General features: G+C 38.1%; 1 protein-coding gene across 2 annotated transcripts in view; it reads left to right on the forward strand.

The window, feature by feature from the left end:
• atp10b (ATPase phospholipid transporting 10B) overlaps positions 1-21,875 on the forward strand; it is a 110,698-nt gene that overhangs the window by 74,291 nt on the left and 14,532 nt on the right. For both annotated transcript variants that reach the window (XM_066716998.1, XM_066717000.1), the window contains 11 exons: positions 3,754-3,839; positions 6,870-6,976; positions 10,953-11,084; positions 11,275-11,402; positions 11,783-12,035; positions 12,398-12,612; positions 16,036-16,215; positions 18,149-18,710; positions 19,976-20,067; positions 20,381-20,507; positions 20,961-21,145. In XM_066716998.1, coding sequence (XP_066573095.1) covers positions 3,754-3,839; positions 6,870-6,976; positions 10,953-11,084; positions 11,275-11,402; positions 11,783-12,035; positions 12,398-12,612; positions 16,036-16,215; positions 18,149-18,710; positions 19,976-20,067; positions 20,381-20,507; positions 20,961-21,145 — 2,067 coding nt within the window. The remainder of the gene's footprint in view (positions 1-3,753; positions 3,840-6,869; positions 6,977-10,952; positions 11,085-11,274; positions 11,403-11,782; positions 12,036-12,397; positions 12,613-16,035; positions 16,216-18,148; positions 18,711-19,975; positions 20,068-20,380; positions 20,508-20,960; positions 21,146-21,875) is intronic.

The following is a 21,875-nucleotide window of genomic DNA, read 5'->3' on the forward strand; positions in this document are numbered from 1 at the left end:
GGAAACCTGAAATTCCAAATACATTTTATTTTAAGGCTTGGAATGAAAATGTAGGCATTAGTTTTAAAAAGGCATGAAGCACAACCGGCATGCAGGGGGGTGAATGCGGACTGGGAGACGCCCGCCACTGCTGCCACAGTCCCCTAGAAAGACCCGGAGGCAAGAGAATGCATGGTGGATAATGGCTTCAGCACCGCAGGCAGAGTATTGCTTCTCTGGGTGGCAGGCTCCAGGTCTTCTTTTAGACCACCCAGTAGCTCACAAACTGTGTGGCTGGCGAGTCTGTACCTATCCCTGATTTTGTTCTTTTGATTTTGGTAAGGTTACAGTGATTTCCCCACATTGCCCTGTAAGGATAGCGGATTGCGAGCATTTAAATCATGCTTTCCACACCTCTTAAAGCAATTGAAAGTTTCGCTATGGCTGGCAGCTTTACTACATCTCATTTTAATTAACAACACATCTCGTATCTCCAGCACAATTCCATGTTGTTTGTTTTTCCAGAAATGCCCAGAATGAAATATTAATCTATGGCTCATCTTCAAATACATTTCATTTCCGTTGTGTCATTTAAAACCGCACACCTGACATTTCCGACTCATTTGCATCAGTTTTATGACTCTTAAAACATGCACAATCCTTTGGTATGTCCATTGTGTCTGATTTCCTTTGTGGTGTAATGCTTAAATGATACTGTGTGCATCTCCGCCAAGTATGAGATAATATAAGTGGACCTAAAACCACTGCAGTTAGTCCCAATGCATACCAACACTGTGACTGCAGATTAAACAGTGACCAGGCTAACACTAGAAACAAGGCAAAGATTTTTATTTTTACCTTAATAGGATTAATGAAGGTAATAACATTGCCCTTTTAATAAATTCTCCTTCATGCAATTAGGAACATTTTCATGCTTACTTATGCATTATAGCCTACCCTTTGTACCTTGTTTTGTTAGTTTTAAATAAATACATTATTCAAGCTCTTTAAACCAGATTTAGATAAATTGCTGTTTGTCCCATCCCCCCCCCTTTTGAGCTGGCACTGCATGTTTTCTTGTGAATTTTTAAGTACTCTTTAAAACAATCAAAATCGCATGGGCTGCGTGCGCAAATGCTCCACGCATGATAATGGCTTCGGCGCTCTTACATTAACTTTAAAAGGCATTCAAGGACGGGCCGCTAGCCTAACCTATCGGGCGGTAAACACCAGTAGCAAAACTAAGAGAGAAGATGATTAATAGCCAGCAAACCATTCAACGGTGTGCGCAAGGGAGAATTTCTATAAATTGCAATAAGAAAACCAATGTCTTTGCGCTGAGAGGAAAATGAAGCTTGATTGCAGAAAAACGTTACTATTAACCTAGCGATACCTGCACTGCCATTCGTATAGGCCTTGAGGGGGTGCTCACTTTTAGAGGGAGCATATATGGTTTGCTTTTTAACTTAAAGAACCCAGTCTGGTGCCGTTAAAGTGAGCCACCGGAGTCCATTATTCGGTGTGCCCTTGGAATTTGAAGTGTCTGAATACGGTTAGGTATTTTGTTTTAATGACTTGGGTGAGTAGTTTCCTGAAATACAAAATAATCCCCTCTTTCGCTAATAACAGTTTGCTGTGAAATCCATCTCTCGTATTACGACATGACATTCCATTCATCAAGTTGCCGAAGGGAATCTAGCAGCGGCCCACCTTGAAGTTAAATGTCAAATGTTTTAAACTTCTAGAAAACACATTTCAAAAATGTCCACATGAAGATCTCTCGGACTGCTTTATTGAAAAATGGGAAAATGTAGTCTAAAAACAGAATATAACTGATGGCTATTTGTGACTGAGCCTCCAAATAATGTCAGACCTATATAAATGCATATTGGGAGGTTGTGTTTTCATTTGATGAAGTCCATAAGGCAAATGGCATTTAAAAAGAGGTTTCTACTCAATACACAGGCAGTGTGAGCACATTTATAGTATCATCATTTTAACAACTTTTGCCCCTTCGGTCTGTTTTAAAGATTAGCTCATATAGATGAAAAATAGAAGAAGAAGAAGAAGAAGAAAAAATGTACGTGTTTTTTTATTTAGAAGCAAATTCCTGTTCTTGCGTCATTTGTGAATTTGCCCTGGGGTTGTTTCATTGTGATGAATTCTGCAGCGTGAAACGTCGATATTTTGGGACAGAATCATAATCTGACATTAACGCCCACTTTTTAAGAAAGGATCAGAATAATAATAGAAATCATGAAAATTAAAAAAAGAACACTGAAAGCTTTTATCCAAAGCAATTTTCTAGATTTAAAGCCTGCAAAATGACATAACATGTTTATTTTCATATCTCACTATCATTGCATTTGCTCATTATAGCAAACAACTTAAAAGCATATTATTTTCTTCCCTTCAGCAGAATATTTATGATTTTGTGATTAAAGTGGTGTTGTTTGAAACATATTTAATTATTTAAAGTCCTGTTTTAAATCATTTAAAGGAGGGATCTGTTGCAGAGGGGGTTGTAACCTTGTCTTAACTCTCTTTTGTAGAATTTAGCATAGGCTACCAAGTAGAATTGTAGCCCAATACTGATCCCTGGAAAGACGGAAACCACAGAATTGAAGGCAGCATTTAGTTAAATGGCAGGAAAGCAAATGACAAGACCCTTGCATATACAGCGCATTATATAATAGACTGATTGATTAAATTACATGTTTTAAAATAAACTACCAGCAGTTGGCCTTACTTCAGGGCCATATGTAGGTTGCTATTCACACACCTCTTGCAGCACCTAGGAATTCGGTCTTCATTAATTTTTCAGTAAACTGCCAAAACATTTTATATCTTACCACAGAGTCCGTCATAAATATTTTGCAGAAGGGCAGAAAAGAATGTCATCGTAATAACCATCAAATGCAGCGATAGTTAGGAATGAAAATAAACACGTTATATAATTTGGGGGGTTGTTTTGGAAGAAATGTATAAATGGTTGGCTATAAATTCATGTGCCTTTCTCTGTTTTTTATTGTTTCATTTTGTAAATTACTCGTATAAAAAAGGTTAAATATAAATTAAATATAACATTGAAAAGTGATTTTTGTACAAGATTTGAAATCCATTTTATTTGAGGTCAATTCCTTGTTGTGCACAGCTGCTATTGTCTGAGTGTATCTAATCAGAACTTTATTCCTGCTTATATGGTGTGTAATGGGAGGTTGGTCACATGACCATATAGTGTATATGCCTTTCTATAATTATATTCAGATTGGCTATTGGTTTCCCACAATTTTTTTGTACATGAAGGCTTGAATGACAGGTCTGATGGAGTGTTTCCTTTCAAGCCAGTTTATCACCATACTTATCTGATGAGTTTTGTGTTATTTGTTTTGTGTTTTTTTTTAGATCTGGTTATGCTACTTTTTAATTGCAAGTCTTACAAGAGGTATTATTCCGACAGCTGTTACATGTGTTCCTCTAAATTTAAATTCAAGCTTTAATTCTGACTATAATAGTTCAAAAATTCAAATGGATTAATATTGTAAATCCTTCTACAGATATAAATATGTATATAAATTGGTGGATATAAACCTCTTGATTTGCTGACTTAATAAACAGAGAATCAGTTATCCTCTTGTAAGGGTAGAGGTTTAATAATCATACAGTACCTCGGTAATCTGGCCTAGATTCAAAGTGGTTTCAGAATGGTGGAGAAGATGCAACCAAAAAACAAATATATAAACTATACACTAACTGCCATTGTTTATTTTCTAGAACTCTCCATTTGAACCACAGTATTTTGAATATGTCATCATCTGTGAGAAACCCAACAATAACCTGAACCGCTTCAAAGGCTGTCTGTAAGTATTTCGCCCAATGATAGCAAAATATTTCACATAATCGCGTTCTCTTGACAAGAACATCAATACTGTGGACATATTTAGTGTAAAAAATGTATATATTTAAATACTTTTTTAAAACCTTCATTTGCCCTGTAGAAATACTTTTGATCTCCGTTTCCAGTTGTATCCCGTAATCCATCCAAATGCATAATCATTTAATCTTCAGTAATGCCAGAAGGGACTTGGTCTACTATTACATTTTGGCATATTGTGGCGGTCTAATATAATATTATATAACAGTCAAGAAGATGGATGTCAGAACATTTGACAGCATGCTTAAGTTTTTATCATGTTTTTTTTTAGTTTTTTGCCTCTCTTAGACATTTGATTCATTTTACAAGATGCTCTTCTTATGATGAATTTATCTTTGGGCATTATCCACCTAAGCGTGCTACACTGGGGAAAAAGAAGGTCCAAGATGTATGATTATAAATTCTAGAATTACTCCCTTTCTGTTTATTTTATTCATCATCAGCCGCAGGAAAGACAAGTCACCTGTTCCTCGCGCCTCCATTGAATCAGCTGTAACTGTGACCTGGATTCTTGGGTGACCTTCCTGTGCCTTTTGCAAAGCGGATGAAAAGCCTTCAGCTGAACTGTATTGGCTCTTGACCACTCAAACCCCCTAGCATTGAAAGACCTTCTCCATTAGGAAGTGCGAATGCGTCCCTGGTCCCTATACAATAATAACAACAAAACAAAGTAAACATGCATAGGACTTGAGGTCATCAGGATGAAAGCCTTTAGTGTCCTTTGCCAAGGTACCTCCAGCAGTATTGCACTTTTTGTCCTGATTTGAATCGCAATCCTAAGTCATAGGTTAAATTAGACGGATTTCTGCTTGCACAGTGCACATACAGCTAACGATTTTCAAATTTAGTTTTTATTCTTTGCAAAGCTAGTTTTAAGGCAGGCTGAGGTGTGGAGTTATATGATAAATAAAATGTAGACTAAGTTGACAAGGGGTAGGGGGGAAGAAGAAAAAAAGAAAATCAGTGAAGAGAGTCGATTGAGATCCAACGGAAAATATGCAGATGGCATGAATATCTGTGTTCTCACTGAGGGCCCGGACATTTTCCCATTTGCTGCAAAGCCTGTTAGCTAGTAGCCTGCATTGCTCTGCGCTTGGAATTTGTAGTAGCCTGCCGCTGCAAAACGCCTAATTTCCCAAAGCCGTCCCTCTGCGATCTGAATTCCAATTATTTGTCTTTTGCTTTCCAATTTGCATTAGCTTTCAGAGAAGCATCTTGACCTTGCAGGGATCTCTCCTCACTGTTGAGTCAGCTTAATGAGAGATGCCTTGAAGTCGCAATGTGCACAACCGTTAGATGCATCTGTTATTTAATGACTTATAAATTATTTGGGGTTGGGGGATGGTGGGGCTGCCAATGTGGATGCTCTTTATTAACCTCAACATCCTCAATTTTCTTATCATTCATTTACTTTTTCGTTTTCTTTCTTTCTGTCTTGTTTTTATTGTGTGTTAGTTGGTTACTGTTGCAATTTACGTTGGAACGCTAAGCTTTCATTATGTTATCCGTTAATGCTCAGAGGACCGATGTACAATTGTCACCTGCTGTTTGATCTCTGACAGGGCATTTACATAGCAAACGTATTTGTATTGATATGTAAAATAAAATAAAAAGCTCTTTATTTGGTGGTGTTATACAAATTAATTGCTCCGCCAGGACTTGCACCTAAGACGCTGAATTGGCTTATTCTGCTCTGATGTTAGCAGAAGCATATTGTTTTAATTCGTTACATATCAATAATTTGAAACCATCTAATAACATTTTAAGCTTTTTATTTTTTATTTTATTTGGTTGCCTAAATGGTGCTATTTAAAGGCTCTTCAGCAAACCCATTTAAACAAAATAAAAAAGAGAAAAGAATGGAAAAATAAATGAAGTGCTTGTTGGAGGAGTAATGAGATTAGCAATCAAATTAAGAACTTCAAGCATTTTTCAATTAACAGGCAAATGACGCACATATCCAATTAAGGGTAAAGCCAGAATGGCCCGTGTAGACCTTTCATGATAGACGCACAGTACTTCATCTGAGACTGGGTTCAAGATACTTCTCCAATTCCCAGCCCTCATCAGGAACTGTCATTAAAACTGTTAAGTGTACTAAATGCCTGAGGAAATGCACAATTCTAGCAGGCTTCTTGGAGCACTATAGGAGTTTTTAGACTTTTAATAATGCACCATACACTTTTGCAATGAATTTTTGGGCTTCTGGAGTGGGAATTCAGACAATCTGCTTTATCCATAATTCAGAGCTTAATATCACAGAGAGCAGCAGTCAAAGCAGTGAACCAGTGACTGACAGCTGATACCTGGCCCCTGCTCATAAAAAGCACCAGCATTTTATTTCTTTATTTTGATGGTTTTGAGATATGCAAGCAGTGAAAAGATCATGTAATATGTTCTCTTTTACTAAATTAAATTGCATTTTGTAAAAGAAGGAATCAAAATCAGTCTACCGTTATTATTTTTTAAGGGCGTAATATCATACTCTGGAAGAACTGCTTCATCGCAGCCTCCCAAATTTGCACTGCCTTGAACTTAAATGAAAGTGTCACCCAATGCCCATCTACTTGCCATTTAAGACTGACTGACTCACAGTGTTGATATACAAACTGGGTCACATAACATCCAAGCTCCACTCACCTTTTACTCCAGACCCCTTCAGGGACAAGTGACTAATGGTTAGACAAAAAAAAGAAAAGCGGAATGACAAGAAGAGAGGGAAGAAGAACTGATAAGACAACCACAGAAAAGATGGCAAGATTAAAATCATAAACTGTGCAGGCATGACTTGGAAAGCTGTAGAGCGAAGCATGTGGAGACCTCTCGGGGAGGCATTCATCCAGGATGGATCAATACAGGTTGATGGTGATGGTGATATATAGATTCTCACACACGATATATATATATATAAATATATAAATATTAAAGGTTTAATTTTTTTGTTTTTTCTTTTTAGGCAGTATCCTGGTCAGCAGAAAATTGGTTTTGGCAAAGAGAACCTGCTGTTACGGGGGTGCACTGTGCGGAACTCGGAGGATGCTACCGGAATAGTGGTCTATGCCGGTATTCTGTTGCCTGTGTTCTATTAGGACACAGCTTTAACATTTCTCTGGCTTTTGGTCTATAATGCACCCCCAGGATGGTAATACACCTAGGCCTTATCTAGAATGTCACAAGCAAAAGCTCTGCATTGTCCTTGAAGATCATCTTTGATATCACTTCCTCACGCATCAAAGAAGTCCTTGGTTCTGCACGGCGAATCACGCTTTCACTTTTTTGGGTGGGAAGTTAGGAATGGAGAATTGGTAGCTGTTTAGCCTCAGATGTTACGCCTGGTGAGACTCACCATAGAGGCTTCAAATCTGACCTCCAGGGCAATATAGGCTGAGTATTGAGATCAAGGGATAATCATCAGACTTCACTCTTCTTCTTCCCCATCAGTGTTATGAGAGTAATGTTATATTTTAATCCTAAAACTGGCAGGAACAAATGAGCAAACACTACAGTGCACACCCTTTATTTAAAGCAAGTCTATTTCAGTGGAGGCTTTATAAAGATCGTTAAGGCAGCTGCAGGGACATGAAAGTGTGATTAATTTTCTTCTTCCTGCACTTCCAAAAAGGAAAGAAAATAAAAGTGATAAAAAATAACACCTAATAAATTAGCACATCCGAAATTTCACTCAAACTTTAATGAAAAATTAGTTTACTTCCATATCTGAAATAATTAATAGAGCTTTTCTGACCTGCCATATGAGATTAACCTTGATTGACTTTTATTCCAGGCTGTCAAAGAGGGGAATGCAAATAAAATCCTTTGTATGAATTGCTCTATTAAACTGATGCATGCACAAAATAGGGTTTAGGCTTAAGGTATAGCTGCAATGAATTATCTTTTTGTAGGGTGTTTTGTTAGATATTATTATTATTATTATTAGTAGTAGTAGTAGTAGTAGTAGTAGTAGTATTATGTAGCAATTGGGTTAATTGCAACAAACTCAAAGCTGCGTACTAACCGGAGATGAGCCTGTGGGTGGTACGCAGCTCCATAGTAAACTAGTCTGGAAGTTAAATATCCATTGCAACGAACTTGGCAGCTGAAATTTGTCCCCAGCTGCAGTGGCGGTTCTGAGGGGGGGCCAGTGCCCCCATGACAGCAAGCTTGCCCCCCTCCCATGGCCCCCCTAACTAGCACCATGGACAAACCACAGTCAACATCCCCCCTGCTAAAATAGATGAGAAAACACCGTCAGCACCCCTCCCCACCCCCCCCCCAACATTGCGGATAAAATACCGTCAGCACCCCCCACCCCCCCTAAAAAAACAGACAATACACCCCCCTACTCTAGCAACGCAGAGAAATTGATGGCCACCCTAATATTGGCCCCAGCCAAGCCCCCCCAGTTGAAAGGGTCTAGAACCTTTTTTGCACTATTTTTTCGTAACAAGCATTTGGCCGATCTGTCTGTGTACCTGTGCGGAAACTGTTTTTTGTGAGTATGTTTTCTGAATTGGTGTTGTGTTTTGAGTATAGGAATATGTTTGAAAGTATATTGTTGGGCCATTTGTACCCTACAGCACATACGAATACACGGCATCTGCATACAGATTTGTTTTACACGCATACAAATGTTTTTGACAGTGATCTTATCCATACCAACAAAATAGTACACATTTGATATTAGTTTGTCTATTATGTACCAGCGAGATAAGCCGGGAGCAGGGAGACCCAAAAATGTGTTGAAAATCATCAATGCTCATCTCCACGGAATACTAATAAAATAAAAACATTCAAAATTGTAAGGCTTTTGATTAATAAAAAAAAAATCAAATTCTAAAATCAAATCTAAATCGTTAAAATCTTAATGATTAGAAAACAAAATATAATGTGAATTCTGAACAAATACATGAAAGCATGAAACAATACATGTGTTTAAGTTTGGCAAACTGCTGAAAAACAACAGATTTAACAAAACAATCTAGTGTATTGTATAATTAATGGAAAATACATCAGATAAATCAAAAACTAAACAAAAACATCAATAGAACAAACCCAAAACAATCTGATCCATTTAAAAATGTATAAAACAATCAATGCATTAGATATAGAAAACAAAACAAAACCACCAATTAATCAAAACAGAAGAAAACCAAGTTGAAGACTGTATAGGAAAGTTGAAGAAAGTGTTGTGATAATTATATAATGTTTTATATTGATGTTAGCATTAGAAATGGATTGTATACAGACTGAGCAAATTAGCTTTATCTAGCCTAGCAAAACCAACAAAGTGGTTGTTAAAGATACACCCTATTTAAATTATTCTCTCTGCTTCCACTTCTGTTTTTGTATGATAAGAGAAATGGCCCACGAATGTATCGCCCATGGGCTTGTCCGCTTGTGGATTTCCTGTTTCTCCTCTCAAAGCTAAAGATGTTACCTCGTTGTTAAGAAAACCACAAGATCGTACCGTTTGTATGCTGTAACAGGACCAGACATCTGCCTCCATGATGACCTCCTCCCTTGGGAAGGGCAGCCTACAAACTTTGCAGAGCTTACATCTTTTGAAGCTTTTGATTGGATGAACGGCCACAAGATTTTACGTCATTTTCCTATAAAGCTGCACTCATGTTTGTAAACATTAAGTTCTCTCTGAAGGAATTCCCTGACGTGGTGCTTCCAAGCCAGCTTAATTAAAGTTCTATTTGCTTTATCTCGACGACTTTTCCAGTTATTTCCGAGACGAGTTCTACACAAGTGCATTTTAAAACAGATCTTTCCATTAAACCCAATATTAAAACGCAAGTAAAAATGCATTCATTTTAAAAACACCCCCCTACTCCAGCACCACGGAGGAATTGATGGCCCCTCTAATATTACAACTGGCCCCCGCCAGGCCCCCCCAGATGAAATGGTCTAGACCCGCCACTGCTCAGCTGCGGACTAAAATAGGTCTCCATTGCAACGAACCCCATAAATAATTGTTGCTGCCCTCTAGAGGAGACTATGTACAGGACTAACTTAGTCCTACTCCAGCTACGGAATAACTAAGGATAGTACTGTACTAAGTGGAGCAAAATGGGAAAAATCACAATGTATTGACAACTTTTGTAAATGAACTACTCATAACTCGATTCATAAGCACAAATCTTTTTTTTAGATTTTTTCCCCACATATAAAATGTTTTTGTGTTTGACATTGACCATGTATTTGTAATTTATGAATAGCGGCAAATTTAAAAATAAATATAGAATGATATGGTGTCGTTATATGGCATTGGCATTTTAACACGATTAGCATTGCCATAAACATTTGCATGTCACCACTGACATTCTGTAAAACTTTCCCTTTGGGAGCATAATAACAAACGTAATCCTTAGTACAGTACTTAAGCTGGGGATCAGCTAGTCTCCAGCTTTGTTCTACCTCTTTTTTGTTGCAATGGGTACTAGCTGTAGTACTCAGCTGGGGATGACCCCGAGATCACCTAGCTAGTACGCAACTTAGAACAGAGCTCCGTACTAACTCTGCAAGTTTGTTGCAATTGACCCATTTATCCTAGGTGCTTTTTATGTACTACAGTACAAAATATTGCTAAATATTGTAAGGAGGGCACAACATCAATGAGAGAAATACATTTAGCCATACATTAAAGTGAAAGCATGAAGTCACATGCAACACAATTATTAAACTAAACATCATAGAACACAATCGGCAGAGTTAAGAGGCAGATTGAAAGAGGCTGACAGGTGCATTATGAAAGAAGAAAAGACACCAGATAGAAGACCAGGATCTCAGAATATTAAACAGGATGGCGGCAAACCCTTGGACTTAATGTCCGCTGCAGTCCCTCTGATAGATGGCTGTGTTCTTCAAGCCACAGATTAATTTATTTCATTAATATATATATATATATATATATATATATATATATATATATATATATATATATATATATATATATATATATATATATAATATTACATGTATATTGATTTTAATAAAGTGATGCAGAGTGTAAACTGTTCCTTGTGTGTTGCAGGGCATGAGACCAAGGCTATGCTGAATAACAGCGGTGCCAGGTACAAGCGCAGCAAGCTGGAGCGAAGGATGAACATCGATGTGCTCTGCAGCATTGGACTTCTCTTTGTGATGTGTCTTATAGGAGCAGTGGGTAAGAGGCACGGATTGGTTTATGTCATTAATTGTGTGTTTGTTTTGGACTGCTGCATGCAAATAATTACATGCCAGTTATCGTCTACGCAGACTGTGTGCTGTGTGCAAGGTTTGACGACATTACAAAACAAACAAACCAAAGCTGGAGTGATTCTCGTTACCCATCTGTGTTTTGATTTCTCCCTCAGGTCATGGGGTTTGGATGAACAGCTTTGCCACCCCACCTCCATTCGAGATTCCAGACAAAGATGGACAATACATTTCTCCATCTTGGGCAGGATTCTATATGTTCTTCACCATGATCATTTTGTTACAAGTAGGTTATGTGTGGAGCTATTTTATTATTTATACTATTTGTTTTACAGTATCAAACGTCATCCTTTTTTTTTAATGTCATATTGCCAAGTTCTGTAATGACTGGGTTGTGAAACTTTATACTTTAGTTGCTTCTGCTCTTATATTAAATCAGATTTGTTTTAATGTAATGTTCTCCACCAAGTGGAAAATCAGGTTTTTAATTTTTTGTATGCTTGTTTTCCATTTTAGTCATACCTTCCCCATTCAAATATTTAAATTAGCTGATAGCAAGGTAACAGGCTGGGATGGGCTTCTGCATATTGAATAAAATAAAGAAAAATCATAAAAAGAAAAGCAATTTTTTTTTGCCTTTTTCTAATGCCTTTCATTGTGTTCCAGGTGTTGATTCCTATCTCTCTGTACGTGTCCATCGAAATTGTGAAAATGGGTCAGATCTTTTTCATCAGCAATGATCTTGACCTTTACGATGAGGAGACGGACAGACGCCTGGAATGCCGGGCTCTGAACATAACCGAGGACCTTGGGCAAATCCAGTACGTGTTCTCAGACAAGACAGGAACACTTACCGAGAACAAAATGGTTTTCCGCCGCTGCTCTATCTTGGGCACAGAGTTCTCTCATCAAGAAAACGGTGACTATTTTATGTTTAGTTACATTAGATGGGGGCATGGGTGGTTTATACGCCCAAATTTAATATTATTAACCATACTGTCTTACACAGTCCTAGCACAAAGACTTAGTAGCACCTGGGGTAAGTGTTTATTCCTGGAATAAGAAAGAAAGACTCTGAGCTGGGTCCACTAATTCATGGGGTTGGGGTCATGGGATTTGTTTAGCATTTTATTTTTAAACAACCTAGAATGCCATATGGGTTCTTTTATGAGGCCAATAGTTACACATATAGGTACATTTCTTCTGAGTTTCACAGTTTCTGTAATCGCCCATACAGTCTGAAACCTCCTGCTGAAGTTGTGCTTGTGTGTGTGTCAACAGCAATACGGCTTGTGGCCTGTGGAGGGTTGGATTCGGACGAGGAAGACATGGTTTTCGCTCAGAAAGACTGCAAGCCTCGTCTCAGATCTAACCAAGAAGGGCGGAGCACTAAGTGCGCCAGGAAGCGGCAGAGTGCTAGGCCATGTACCGGTGCTCAAGGCAGGAAAAAGTTGGTACCACGTGTGGACAATGAAGTGGCTTTCAGCAGCCCTCTAGTGAGTACATGTGTCTGCTAATTCTCCTTTATGACTGCAGTTTGACATGTTATCTGTTAATACATCTGTTACTCAACTACATGATTCGCAGCTAATTGATTTTAATTTTCTGAAAGCTGCTATGAGTAAAGCCACAATATTTTTGAGGCAGATTTTCATATATGAGCCCTCAGTTAGCTTATTGTTTCCTTCACAATCGGGTCAAGTAAATTGTTGCTTTAGGTGCTAGGACATGTTCCATTGTTATTTAGCTCACCGGTGGCAAGAGTGAATTCTGTGACTATGTATAAGTAAATGTATTTTCAGCTTATTACAGTCTACAAGATAAAACATAGAATTTGTCTATACCCTTAGCGAGCTGGTATGGTTCATACTGCACTGATGGAACAGGGATGCTGTCTTAACCTCCTACGGCATATGAGTTTTTTTTCTGAATTAATTTGTTCATTAGTGAATGAAGATTGCAGTTAAAAAATAAATAAATTACAAACTGCTGTAGGTCATTCTGACTGGAGAAGTGAAAAGCAGAGAAACAATGCTTGCATCAGAGCCTGGTAGGATGTCCTTTAATTGAATGCAAACTGTTAGAAAAGTTCTGGTAAAGCTGGTTACACTGTGGATCTGGAGCAGAAAGGACTAACAGCCTACAGCGAAGTTAGACGAGACTGAAAAATTTGGTTTCAGTAGCTGGATATTTGTGTGTTGCTGTGTTCTTTTTGGTACCTTAATTGTTTTTGGCTTACATGCACACCATAAAGCAAGCATATACAAGAAGACAACACACTCTGTAAAGCAGACTTCCAAACTTGTATTCAAAGAGAAGACAAACTTGTGAGTGAATCTTTTATTTAGAGGCTTGAGCTTTGAGCTATATTAATTCTAATGAGTTAGCTTAGTCAGGATACTGTCATTATTGATGATCTCGGACTAGTCAAAAGGTTTCTTGTGCGTAGCTTTTCTATGTGTGTTCACGTGTCCCGAAGAAAAAAATATATGAATAAATAATGAAATAATAGATAGACGGAGAGGGAGAGAGATTAAAAGATTAGAATATTCTTTATCACAGCAGATTCTCTTGGATCGGAACATGCATGCAGATTTCTTCTCCAGGTGGGGCTGACGTCGTCTGTGCCCCATTGCCGAATAAGTGCTGTGAGGCAGACAGACCCCCATTTGAAATGTGTAAATAAAGATACTTGGAATTCCGATGGTGACAGCTTGATTTCGTTACCGTCCAGCGGGAGACCAGGAACCGTACTGTCTCTAGTATTTTGCTCATTTAAATCTCAGCTTGCAACTGCTGCCCAATCTGCCGACTCCCCCTGCTGTCCGGAGTGTGCCGAATCATGCCACCTGTGCCGGCATGCCAGTGTGCTGGGTGTGTCTACCCAGGGGGCATGCTTCCTGATTTTGATGCATTTAGACTAGCGTCCATATGGCATATCAGTTGGTACCCCCGATTAAAGATGGCTATGCAGTGTTTTAAAGTGTGCATATGGGCATGCTGAGGAAAACAAAATGCAGTGCTGTGATCCTTTCCCTTCTGCAAAGCCAAAGAATATGTTGTTTTTCTGTTAGCTTTAATATATATGTGGGGGGGTTTATACATGTTTTTTTGTTGTGAATTCTGAATGTGTTTTGAATATCTGAATATGGTGGTCTCATAGAATCCTACTTGCTTGCTTAAAGGAATCTCCTCTCAGGCCAAACGTTATACCACAATTCTCTTCAGCATCATTCAGAATTAATTTGCTCTCTGTAGAGTGTAGATTGATGGGGGCAGACCCAGCAATAGTGATATACATTAACCCTCAGGAGTTCAAAGTATCTTTATGTACAAGTTCATAGTCACCTCTCGCCTGATTAGCTGTCATGTAAGAGGAGTAAAACAGATTTCTAGATCAATATTGTCAATCAAAGGCACTTGGGTGGCTGAAGGAGTAAAGTTCTAAAAATGCAATTCTCCTGTGTGTCAAATAACCAGACAGTCTTTTACATGAGGTATTGAGGAAGAGACAGCGCAGTCCTCTGGAGGACTTGGGTATTAAATTATGAACCCATTTCTTAAAATGGCATGTTTACTTGTATACAAAATGTAATGGCTAATTAGTCCAACTTTATTTACAGATTGGCTTTGCAGTTGCTCTCTAACATCTCAACAATTAGAAATACCATGGAAACGCAAAAGGGCAGATTAGGAATTTGGTCTATGCAGAATACCACACCTATTCTCTCCCAAATGCCAAGATACTTATAATTAGTTTGTCTCATGGAGAATGTCTAGAATGTAACACACAAGTTAGACAAGTTAAACTTGGTAACTCTGGTAATCAATGCAGTCCAATAAGATCCTGAAATTCAGTGCATTCTTCAATTTGTTTGAATTTAAGATTTTATTTGGTTGTTTGTTCTCATTGAATTGTGAAGACGAAACAACCCATAACTGCACGAACATTGTCTTCCTAAGAAGTTGTATTGTAAAGATTGAAAGAAAAAGTTTGCAACCTGAGGGAATTTTATTCCGAGCTGAAAAAAGTAGAAATCCATGAAAGCAGATTGCATCCATAACAACTTAAATTGCTTCTAATTGTTGGAAAGCAATGCCTCAACAAATAAACCAAATGGGCATCACCGAGAAGAGCCCAATGCATGTATCACTTTGTGCAGGTACAGTCTCGGGGCACTTCCAACATCATCTCTCTCTAAGTGTCTGTTGAGAAGGGTCTGTACTCTGGCTTGCTCTGATCATGTTGCACTACACTCCACCTGTTATTTCGTCCCCTGTGATGTCACCCTGGCACCATTTATCAAACAGCTGTGACAGCAGGAGGCAACATGAATAAAATAAATTGCAAACATCTGTACTCCACAGATTAATGGAGCAAATAATAAGAAAACTAGGCCCGGTGGAATTTTATCTGTCAGTACGAGGGCAGCCTAGTTACAGAGAAGAAAGGAAAATGTCGGCCCATAGACAAATTGCAACCCTGCCTTCATTTCGTATTTTGGAAACTTGGGATGTGAAAAGACCAAGAAGCAAAGGGTGGCAAGATGAAGTGTTGCAGATCTCTGTGGCTGAATAGCAAAACTTGGCAAGACTTGAAAACCCCTTGTAGTATGTATTGCATTTTGTTTGTTCTTATCTAAATATGGAATAATCCATGTTCTTTGTCGATAAGATCAAGTGGCATGTATTTATCCTGCAGAACTGATACTGGAGTTTGATTTCCCCCTGTGGAGACAACAACAATAACAACAACAACAACCTTTGTGACTGCTGAATTTCAAGCTCTCTGTTGTATTGTTACCCAATTCTTTCCATTAGGATTCTGTTAAGACATTCTACAGGATCATTGTTCTGCTGTTGGGGATGCATTATGACTTTTCATATTGTGGTGCAAACATGATGCTCTCCTCTTGCAGGAAACAGATGTGATTCCTGATAGGAAGTTGCTGAAGACAGTGCAAGAGACAGCCTGCCAGGTGGAGGCATGGTGCAGAGACAGGCACGGCTCTGACAGCACCTCCTACGCTGACTTCTTCCTTGCTCTGGCCATCTGTAACACGGTGGTGGTTTCCACAGCAACCGTATCGAGACGGAGGGTGAGAAACTACTAATACAAAATCTAACCCACCATGTAACTTTCTGCAGTGTACAGTTCCATGGAGAAGTGTGTGTGTGTGTGTGTGTGTGTGTGTGTGTGTGTGAGACACGGGGGGTGGATACAGAATAGAGGAAACTCAAACAAATGTGGAAAATAAAATACATGGCAATTGTTAACTGTTAGCAAGCAGACAGAAAACTGCTGTGGAGCTTTGCATCAATTAATGAAAAAAAATCTATTTGTTCAATGCGTACAGTTCTTGGACCTCTTCCATATCTTTTTAATATTTTGGTTAAGTTTATTTGGGTAGGTTTTATGTGGAATACAATGTGTAATTTGTTATGGTACATATACAGGCCTCTCTTTAACTGGCTGAGATAAAACAGATCATTTTAATTACAGTATTTTATTACTCTATAGGTTTTAAAAGGATAGTTTATATAAGCACATAATACGTCTCAGATGCATACCATCATTAATTGTCGTATGCAGAAGAGCCCACCCCTTCATTATTGCCCCTTTGCAGGTCACTGCTAATATTAATTGATTACCCATATCTAGGCTCTACATGAAATTAATTATTGCCAAGAATCATTTGATTCCATCCATTTAATTTCAACAGCCTCTAAAGTGCAGGACATAATTACAGACAGTCTTATAACTTTGATTATAGTTCATGCATGATTGCGTTGCACTGGGTTAATCAAAACTAGAAATCCAATTATTCAAACTGGACCACTCGGACACTGTCCTGGTTTAGCCAGAAAACAAGTTCACTTTTAGAGTAGCAGATTTTGTGGATGGCTTAGGAGGATAGAAGGGGATTAGCATCATTAGATGAAAGTCTTTTTGGTTGTGCTGAGCTCACTAATTTCGGATGTCTCGTCTATGTGAGCTGCAGTTACAGCATCGATGATTTGCATGTCCTTCAATCAATTCAGTGACTGATCTGTACTGACTATATGTGCAGGACCTGATGGCGACTGAGGACAGTATAAGTAACGATTTCACTAACTATACCCCTCCAGGGGCATTTGCATGTAAAAGTTACACACTTTCTCACCTTTAAGTTTGCCCAGTATAGTTTCAGTAAAATGTACAATTGTATAATAAGCTCATCTTGGGATCTCCTTTGAAGTTCAGTACATGTGCCAACAGCAAAAAGAATTCAGGTCATGTTTGAAATGTTAATGAGGGAAGAGACATGGTTGATGGCTGTGTATCAGTTACTGGATTTGAAGAAGAGACCGCAAGCTTGCTGTAGTGTTTTATTTCTGGAGTAATGAAGGGTAATCCATGGTATTTGGCATTCTTGTCACTTATTTTTACCTTTACACTGTACTGTTTCATAAAGAACAGAAGTTTAAAGAAACTCTTTGTGCTATAAAGATATGCACATATTGAATATTTATTATCAACGTCTTGAACAGTTGCTTTAAAAGCAGAGCCCTGCCAACTTTGAAACTAATTATATCTGATCAGGCCAAGGTGGAAATGTGGTATATATGCATTATAAATCTGTGTATTTGTTAGGGTTCTTGTGGTTTATAAATTGAGATGTGTGTGTATGTATGTATGTATGTGTATATATATATATATATATGTATGTATGTATATATATATATGTATATATATGTGTATATGTGTATATATATGTATATGTATATATATATGTATGTATATGTGTGTGTATATATATATATATATATATATATTTTTTTTTTTATTATTATTATTTTTTTTTTTTTAAAAGGAACTAACTATGAATGTACAGCTTGTTATTGTCGAACACGTCATTGTTTGTATATAAAAATATCTTAAAAATATATATATACATATGGATGTTTTTAACTGCATGCCAACAGTTAAAATGCTCTGAAATAATATGTATCTTCATGCTTTTATGTTTTCCTCATTAATTAAACCCGAAGCTGATGGGACCTGTCCAGCAAAAGTCATCCTTGAAATCCATTGGCAGACTGCATAGCATCCTGAAAAAAATGAAACCAGAACGTCTGATCGAATTCATGACCTCCTTCCAGTCCATTACCGAGAAAACCTCAGTTAGTCCATTGAGTACCGGAGCCTCCACGAGCAACGACCACGGCGCTGAGGATGGGATCTCCAGCAGCTACAAAGACAGCAGCTCGACCAGCAGTGAGGACAACAAGTGCGACGTAGATGACAAAAGCCAGCCTGCAGAACCAAACCCGGACCGCCTGTGCTACGAGGCAGAGAGTCCGGATGAAGCAGCCTTGGTCTACGCTGCAAAGGCCTATGGTTTCACCTTGCTGTCCCGCACTACAGATCAGGTGACTGTGAAGCTGCCACAAGGCAACATCCTTACCTTCGAGGTCCTGCACACGCTGCCTTTCGACTCCAACAGAAAGATGATGTCTGTGCTGGTCAGGCACCCAGTCACCAAGGAGGTGATCGTCTACACCAAAGGTGCAGACTCGGTCATTATGGATGTGCTGGAGAGCCCATTAGGAGGTACATGTCTTGAATGTGTTACAGTTGTCCTTGGTGATAACCTTCAGCAGGGTATTTAGCTTTCATACTCCTTTTCTTTTTTTTTCTGGCAAATATCAAATGACACCTGTGTGGTTTTGCGACATATTGAAGCAGTCACTTTTTTTCTCAATAATGGAACATGCATTGATGGAACAAAATCAATATGGAGCTGACACGTTTTTCATTAAATACAGCACATCCATACAGTCAATGCAATTCTGGAACTTGGCCCATGTGACAGCTTCCCCATTTTAATCAGCGGATTCAGGTCTATCCAGGGCTGTATTAGTTCTGCACTAATAGGCTCAGATACTTTTCCTGCATAGATAGTCTTTCACAACGTTATTGTTATGGGCAGAGTTGAATTAATCCTCATCACTGTGACTGTGGTTGGTAGGCTACTTCTTTTCCTCCCAGCATGCATCTGTTATCAACAACAGCTTTTGTGATGGGAATGGACTCGGCAATGCAGCCAGAGTATGATGGTTAGGTTTCAAAAGTTATATTCTGCACAAAAGGAAATATAGGATTTGAATGCTTTTTTATCATTTATCAGAATACTCATTAGAGGTTTTCAAACACAATCACAAATATGTTTGCTCTGGATCACACAATGTAATGGTATAATTTTAAAGCAACACTTATATAGTTAACATGTTTTAAATAAGAATTGATTGCCATGGATACCACTAAGACTTTGCTTTGGTGGTTGTCATATTCCTTCAGTTGCCAAAACATTGAAATAGATATCGGTATTCTAGCAATATAGAGGGCAATTGAAAAAAAAAAACTAAAAAAAAATGACAAGTCTCTTTAAAATGACTTTTTATCTGGCCTTAAGTTCCTCTCTTGATTAGCTCTTTGTCAAATAAACAAGTGTCCCAAACACCAGAATACTGAAACGTTCTTTCTGCAGTTATCTCACTCCATTTTTATTTTCAATTGAGTGATACTCACAGTGATCAATACAACATCAAATTCAGTAAAGTTTTACTCGGGAAAACCATTAGTTTTGACAGCCTAAAGCAAACACAAGCTGTCTTTTTTCTCAAGTGTCTGCAACTTCAAATTTCCAATATAAAACTTTTAATAAAACGCCCAGATCCTGTTACGGGACCTGACTCAAAAGCAGCAGAGTGATATAAAAAATTAAGCAAACAAAAGGGTTAGATTTTCCTTTGAAACACAAACGTTGAACTGGGGTCTTTGATGGGCTAAGTTGACGTGGATATTTTTCTTTGCAGAGAATAAAATGAAAAAAATAGCTGCTGATACACAAATGCACCTCAACGCATATGCCAAAGAAGGATTACGCACTCTGTGCATCGCTAAAAAGGTAACTATTCATGTAACTTAAAAAAAGTCCTACAGCGACTGAATAAGTGCTCAATCACTCTCCCTTGCACAGCTTTAAGATGTTACATTCTTTTTTATGTATCATGTTTCTTCATTGTATTCTGAATATAGCTTAGCCATTCACCCTACTGAAAGTTCTTTAACAGTAGACAAAATGAATATACTTAAAAGCAATACACCTTCTCATAGATACTCTGCTACTCTATAGCAGCGTCTTATTCTCAATGCCACCAGGTTATGTTTATCATTATCTGGAGTGTCTAATCTGCCAAAAACCACTCCACTTCTCTCAGGTTCTGAATGAGGAAGCTTATGAAGACTGGTCAAATAATAGACTTGAAGCCCAGGCTGCAATCAACAGCAGAGATGAATTGCTAATGGACATGGCACTCCAACTGGAGACCAACCTTACGTTGCTTGGTAAGGACAACTCTCTGGGGGAAAAAGAAAAAGAAAAGACAAAAGTAGACGAGGTGTCGGGCACATTCTACAGGTCTTCCATATTCAATATTGCCTGTGATCTTCCTTAATTATAAATGGTCTTCCTGTGAAACATTTGAGGTATCACTGGGGCTAATGAGTCTTACAGTGCTGTCTTGGGACATGACTATAATATGTGAAAGACTTCTTCATTGCACTGTTTATATAACAGCAGACCTATTCAGTTAGAAATTATATTTTAACTTTGTTATTGTGTTTTGTTTTTCTTCATGTAATACATAATGTGGAAAGTGTTTTTGGCAGTCTGAAATCTGTGCCTTACCTTTGTGTGAACAGTATTGTAATAAATTGTTAATTTTTGCAGTACGGATTTAGAATATCTCAACTGATTTGTTTCCTTTTTATGATTTGTTTGGGTGATGGCTGATACAGGGGCCACTGGTATTGAGGATAGGCTTCAAGATGGCGTGCCGGAGACCATTCAAGCTCTTCGAGAGGCTGGCATACAGATTTGGGTGTTGACAGGAGATAAACAGGAGACTGCAGTTAACATTGCCTATTCCTGTAAACTAATGAGTCAACAGGACCAAGTGCTCATGATCAACACTGACAGCAAGGTAAATTAACCCTAACCCCAAGTTTCCAATGAAAACCTTTTGCATTTTTTAGTTTTTTTAATGCATTTATGCAGAGATTTGAGGAGAAGAAACAAAGCAATGGAGCTATATTATAATTGAGGCTTTGTGTCTGTTTTCTAAGAGATAACCTGATAATATTTTGAGACACTGCAGCAGTGTGCAGTAGTAGTCAGGGCTCTGGACTCCTGAGTGGAGGGTCGTGGGGGCAGTCCCAGGTGGGGGACACTACTGTTGTACCTTTGAGTAAGGGACTGTACCTAGATCGCTCCCATAAAAAATAAATCAATAAATAAATGGGTAAGTGTATGTAAACATTGTCATATATTGTAAGTTGCCCTAAGAAATATAATTCTGATGACACTATATTAATAGATTATAGACCTGTACTGTGTTTTAGTTTTATTATTGTGTGTTCTAAACATCCCTGCTGGATATGCTAATAAAGTCTACAGCAATGCTAAAGAAGTTTGTTCTGTTCTCAAAGAAGTGGAAAAGGATCATTAAAATTTAAATTGCTTCATTAAATATGAATTATGAAATATTAATAACTTTCAACTCAGGCTTTAGGCAAGTCATAGCAAGCCCTCAGACATCCACCTTTGTATTCAAGTCCTCCAGATAATATATTGTGCTTTTGATAAAAGAGATTGACAAACGAGGAGACCGAATCCGGAATTACAAGACTGCAGTTATTAGCATTACAATGGTA

This window comes from Amia ocellicauda, chromosome 11, assembly GCF_036373705.1.
Source record: "Amia ocellicauda isolate fAmiCal2 chromosome 11, fAmiCal2.hap1, whole genome shotgun sequence".
NCBI classification, from domain to species: domain Eukaryota; kingdom Metazoa; phylum Chordata; class Actinopteri; order Amiiformes; family Amiidae; genus Amia; species Amia ocellicauda.